This window comes from Pyrus communis, chromosome 5, assembly GCF_041283825.1.
Source record: "Pyrus communis isolate YQ-2024b chromosome 5, ASM4128382v1, whole genome shotgun sequence".
NCBI classification, from domain to species: domain Eukaryota; kingdom Viridiplantae; phylum Streptophyta; class Magnoliopsida; order Rosales; family Rosaceae; genus Pyrus; species Pyrus communis.
The window spans coordinates 15,772,265-15,778,264 of NC_142569.1; the positions used below are offsets into that span (position 1 = coordinate 15,772,265).

Consider the following 6,000-nt stretch of genomic DNA (forward strand, 5'->3'; position numbering starts at 1 on the left):
TTTTACTTGACACAAAAACTTTACCCGATGAATGACACTTTGCCCGTTGAACTACTGTTGTCGGGAAAAAGCCTTTGAAGAAGAAGCCAAAATGTTGACAAGTTTTACCCGATGAACGTTTGTATTCCGGCTGGTAAAAATAATTTGTTTCGTTGGATAAATAGTAATTTCAGGTAATGTATGAATGTATGCATGCGTGGCAAATTGACAACCACTGCCTGCAAGGAGTCATTGACTCAGTAAGCTGGCCAATTCCTCATTTACCATCCTTTTCTTTTTCTTCTTAACAAGTTTGGTTAAATATATCCACATCTACATACCAAATTCATCTCATATGCTAGCAAGTATTTTCATATTGGATCGAGTTTCCTAGCTAGGGGTGTTCGTTGGTTCGAAACAAATTGAATTGTTTATTTTCGAATCCAATTCGGCCTTGGCTAGTTGGAGCCCGAGACTCCTTAGGTCAAATTAGCCTTGGTTCTTGCCTATAACTCCTTACGAAGGCAGTTTAGGACAAAACTGGTAGCCAATGAAAATTAGACACCTAACACTTTTTAGTTTCTAACTGCTCTCACCATTAGAACAAAAAGAACTTTGGAAGGCTAAATTTAGTAAATTGTGTCAATTTGAGGGGCTAGATTTCGTCAATTTGAAAGGCTAAATTTATTTTAAGGAACCTCAAGTTCGATTCACGCGGTTGTTTTTTTTACTTAAAAAAAGAAAAGAAAATGAGGGATAACTTGTGGCAAGCTACTGTTATCCACCCCTTCTGGGTCCAGAGAGGCTATGGGGAATTTTACCTTACATGTGGCCATAGTCAAGTAGATTCACACGGTTGTGAGTATAATATATATTTGTAGTAAATATGATACCAAGTTTGGATCATTCTGACCATGTACGAAAATGTTGTCTTAAAGCTTCATCGTTCAGAAGTTCTAAATTAGGGGTGTACTATTCACATCTCTTTTTACTTCTCACACACTCCTGATTAATTTTTGTCATTTAATCTTCTTCAATTCATTCGATCTGATGACCGAAAATTGAGAGGGATGCGCGGAAAATGAAATTTAGGAGGTGTGTAGATAGCACACCCCCTAAATTATTGTATGTGGAAGTTGGGTTCACCCATAATATACTGAGCTAACTTCTGGATTATTTGAAATAAAATAGATTGAGGATTTGATTATTCTAAATTGAAATCATGTGTATGAACTTTACCTCATAAGGTATGTTAATTAGTTCTAGCTTTTTGAATCTTAACACTTTACTACCCCGTTGCAAGATTTTGATAAACTTTCTCTGTTGTTAAACTACCGTTAGAAATTTAAACCGACTGTTAGAAATTATTTCAAGTATAAGAAGTTAAGGGCTCCTTTCTAAAGTCATTTTAAATGACTGAAAATGTTTTTAAAGAATGTTTTTTAAATCAATCATTAGAAAATAAAGGGTAAGTTTTTTATGGAAGAGCAATATAATTGCAATAAATACTTCAAGTGCTTTTAGAATAAAAAACATATTCTCTAAAAGTGTTTCATGTCATTCAAAAACACTTTCATGTAACATTGCCAACTACAAACTTCGTATACAAGCCCAATAACGACAACCCTTCTCAGGTCATCCTTATGGGTTTAGGGATGGCAACATGGCGGATTGGGTTCAAATGTGTCATCCCCATACCAAAATCCATTTATTTTCCCCGAACCCCAACTTGTAAAATCTCTAAACGGGTTTTCCCCATAACCGAACCCATCGAGTGGCATATTTTTTATCAGGGAATAGTTTTCCCCATTGTGATATTTATATATTTATTTATATTATTAACTAAATGAAGAATATTAAAAAAATTATTATTAATACAATTGATACAATACATCTAATAAGTAATACTAAAAATTTATATTACTAAGAAAACATTTACACTCTTGAAAATTATAAGCATATAATTCCTATTATTAATGATATAAAAGTAAATAATTAATTTCATATTTAATAATGCATGATTATTAACAACCCATTTTCATATAATAAATATTTATATTTTTTTTATTCATAGATGAAATGGTTCGGTTTCGGGTATGAGTTTGGGACAGATACCCCAATAACCATAACCGAACCCGAAACCAAAAATTTTACCCGACGGTTACCCATAACCATAAAATACCCGAAATTTTATGCCCAAAACCAAACCATTCGGATCGGTTACTTGTGGGGATCGAATTTGACGGGTTAAATTACCATCCCTATATGGGCCTCAAAATCAAAGTGTACATAATAGAAAAACAAACGAACTAAAAAAGTGCAAATATATTACGTAATTAACTGCAAATGAATAAATAAGAATGAGGATCCTCTTCGGATTCTCTTTGTGAGGATTCAAGGGATCCTTTAATCGTGTCTGTTTATTGTAAATCGTGCGACCAGTTTTCATCAGGTACTATTCGTGTTCAATTTTAAATAAAATTTTTTAAATGATTTATGATCACACGGCGTATGATAAATGGACACGATTAAAAGATCACCAAGAATCCTCATTCAATAAATAATACATAATCTTCAAGAAGGTTACATCAATGAAAGAGACTACATCTTGATAGACTTACACCTAACTGAATTACAAACATCTTATTTACATATAACTAACCCTAATTTTAAGGGGCAAAGAATCCAAATTCTGTTCTTAATAAAAATAAAAATAAATAAATGTGAAATCAAATGCATGTGGCGAACTTCCTACCAGAAAAATGTATGTGCCAAAATCAGCATGCTATGCCATGGCCCTTAACATCTTTTATGATCGCCATTGTTACATGATATGGATTAACTCGAGATTGAGTAACTCAATTTTTCGTAAAATTAACACGTAAAGTATCAAATATCGCCTAATATTATGGATGCAACGGTTCACATATCCAAAATATAGTACGGAAAAACGAACTCATAAGTTGAAGTGTAAGAAAAGTGACATAACGCATAAATTTGCACTATAGAATTTTCCTTGAGGTCACATTGATCACCAAAAGCCATATGATCATTTCAATTAGATATACAACATAAGTATATCCTACTTTCTCAATTGGGCCTCCTCCACATTACCCGGCCCAATTGAATTTTGGGCCTCCACAAACTCCTTGATCAAATCAGGATCAACATTCTCCTCCGGCTCCCACGTGGCCTCATCTATATCCGTCCATTTCACCAAGTACTCCAGCTTCCCTTCATCCCCAACTCTCTTTCCCACCACCCCTTCCGCCACCGCGTACTCGAGCCCCGCCTCGTAGTCCGCCACCAGATCCTCGCCGATCAGCTTTGCGTTGACCCACTCGTTATCTCCGCCGTCCTTCCATTGGACCAAATACTCCGTGCGATCCCCTTTCCCGCGCTTCTCAAGCAACTCCTGCACCTCCGCGTACTCGAATATTACCCTCTCTAGCTCCCTAATCACGGCCTCCAACCCCAACCGCCTCGCGAAGTGCATCGGGTTCCCCTGCGGCGTCGTTTTGAGTATCTCCCGCGCCAAATCCAACGGCTTCCGCCCCCTCTCGTCCTCCACTTCGGGATCCGCACCCAGCTCCACCAATAATTTGACGACACCAGGACGGACATAACCAGCAGCCATATGTAACGCTGTTAGTCCCCCGCCGTTATCGCGGTGGTTCAAATCGGCTCCGGCCTCGGCCAGAACCCGAACGCACTGCTCCGACCCGAGACCCGAGACGAATATGAGAGCAGTGCGGCCGTCCCCATCAACTGCGTCAACGTCGCGCGAGTCATTCTCGGCGGCTATGAGCTGACTCAGTGCGGATTCGTCAGCATTTTTGGCGGCGGTCCACCACGGGTTCTCGTACTCCGCCACCACGTCCTTGGCAATGGAACCCGACGGGACCCACGATGGCGAATGGCCGTCTTTCCAGGAAATTAAGTACTGCATCCCCTTGCCGCCCACCAGCGCTCTACTTCCGATGATTTTGTCTACCTCTCCGTAGGACTCGTCGTTTTCTTCCGGTTCATTGGCATCCGGGAGCGGAAGTGGGTTATGGGTTTCGATGGATTGGGTTTGTTGTTGGTTTTGGATGGCGGAGACGGTTATGAGGGTGGTGGGCTTGGTGGCGGTGTAGGTGGTGGGTTTAAGGCGGTGGAAGGATTGGGGAGGGAAGGAGGAGGTGGGGGTGGTGAGGTTTGGGGAGAGTCTGAGGCCGGAGATGGAGTACTGGTTGACGAAGAGAGCGTCCATGGAGTTTTGGTGGTGGTGGTTAGAGAAGTGACTGAGGTTTCATTGGCGGTGTTCCGAAGAGTGTTCGGGAGAGTGGATAGTGTAGGGGAGAGGGGTAGAGAGGGAGAGAAGTATTCGTTAAGGATAAGAAATCCCATCCAATCCATTTTACTTGTTTTGGAGTCAGAGTAGGACATTGGTGGTATTTTCAAGTTTTTTGTTTCGGGGGTTTCAAATTCGGCACCACAATCTCGAGGTTCAAAACTAAACCCAAAATGTTAAACTGGGCTTATAACAGATGAGCCCATTATTTTTCAATCATTGATAAGCCCATTTTATGCTTGCATTTTTGACCCACTTTAATGTTTTACCTTTAGAGAAGTGAAACATGCAAAGAAAGCTAGTTGACTTTTTAAATTTTCTTTTGACTTGTAAATCACAAACTAAGATGTTGACACGTATCTAAAAATAACTCATTAAATTATTAAAAAAAAACATTTGCATGTGTGAAATTGATATTTATCAAAAAAGAGTGAATGACTTACTACACGTAGTGAGCATGGTATTTTTCATCTTCCATGATGAAATTTGGCAAGGGCTTTGTGTGTACTTGTGACTACTAATTGGAGAAGATATTCTCCTTATATCATGGCGAGAGTTGGAAAACTGGTCAAAACAAGATTAGATTTCATCTTCTACGATGTTTTATTCCTTTCAAATATTATACTACCAATAAAATTGTAATGTAATAATTTGGCAAGGGCCTTGTGTGTACTTCTTAGTTTACCACCATTAAGAAATGTTGAATTGTTTTGCAAGCGATGGAATTTCAATTACGTAGAGAAATATTGTTTCCCTTTTCTTTTCGCACAAGCAGGATTAATATGAGTAAGTTACAGTTACTATATTTTTAGTACTACTTTTTTAATAGAGATAGAACCAACCAATATGTGAATGTCTCATCTTTATAAGAAAGATAATACAATTATATTATAAAAAGTACACAAAAAATACAGGATTAGTTTCCGTACAAACACCCTACGCCCTAACCAATAACCACGTAAAGCAAGTAGTAGTCAATACAATTGTGTCAAAATCGTGATTTATGGTTGCGTAAAATAAAAGCCGTAGAAAAATGAATATCATCATGAGTCCATGGCTGGCTGTATAACAACCGATGATCACATGCGAGATTTCTAGATGGAACAAAATGTTTCTTGTCAATTATTATATAATCTCCACCGTCTCCATGTATTAATTTTACAAGGCCATCACACTTCATGCTTTCACAATTAGATGGACGTAGACTTTGCCATAATTCGATACACCTGCCAGTTCATCACCAAACATTATACTACTTTCCAGTCAACTCACTCCATTCACATTTAAATTGTTAGGAGTATTGGATTAATGGTTAAGAGACTGCCACTTGTCAGTAGATTACATAGGTAGTTACAAAGATAGCTTATCTCGTAAGCTATTATAGTTGTTAAGATTTACACTTGTACAAAAGACTAGGTTTGTAAGAAAGAAATCAGTTAGAGTGAAAGAAATATTCCTTTCTTCCTCTCTAAGAAACCTCAAGAATTCTCTCTCTGTGATCATCTTTCTCTATGAGTTTATAGATTGATGTAGGTTGGTTTACATGGTATCATCGCCAGAGAAAGCTTAACAGCTTGACGGTGATTGATCTTGGTGATTTGCCTCCGCTCTCTTGTTGATCTCTTCTATCATTATATTTTCTTGATCTTTTGTTGCCCAATTCTGCTTTTAGGGTTTCGTCTTCTTCT

The 6,000-nt window shown here is 38.2% G+C and overlaps 1 protein-coding gene across 1 annotated transcript; it reads right to left on the reverse strand.

Moving 5' to 3' along the window:
- Positions 1 to 2,942: 2,942 nt before the first annotated feature.
- On the reverse strand, positions 2,943 to 4,384 carry CAO (chloroplast signal recognition particle component (CAO)). Its single transcript, XM_068464762.2, has one exon. It carries the CDS (start codon positions 4,229 to 4,231, stop codon positions 3,062 to 3,064), a length of 1,170 nt encoding a protein of 389 aa, XP_068320863.2. The 5' UTR covers positions 4,232 to 4,384; the 3' UTR covers positions 2,943 to 3,061.
- Between the last annotated feature and the right edge of the window lie 1,616 nt (positions 4,385 to 6,000).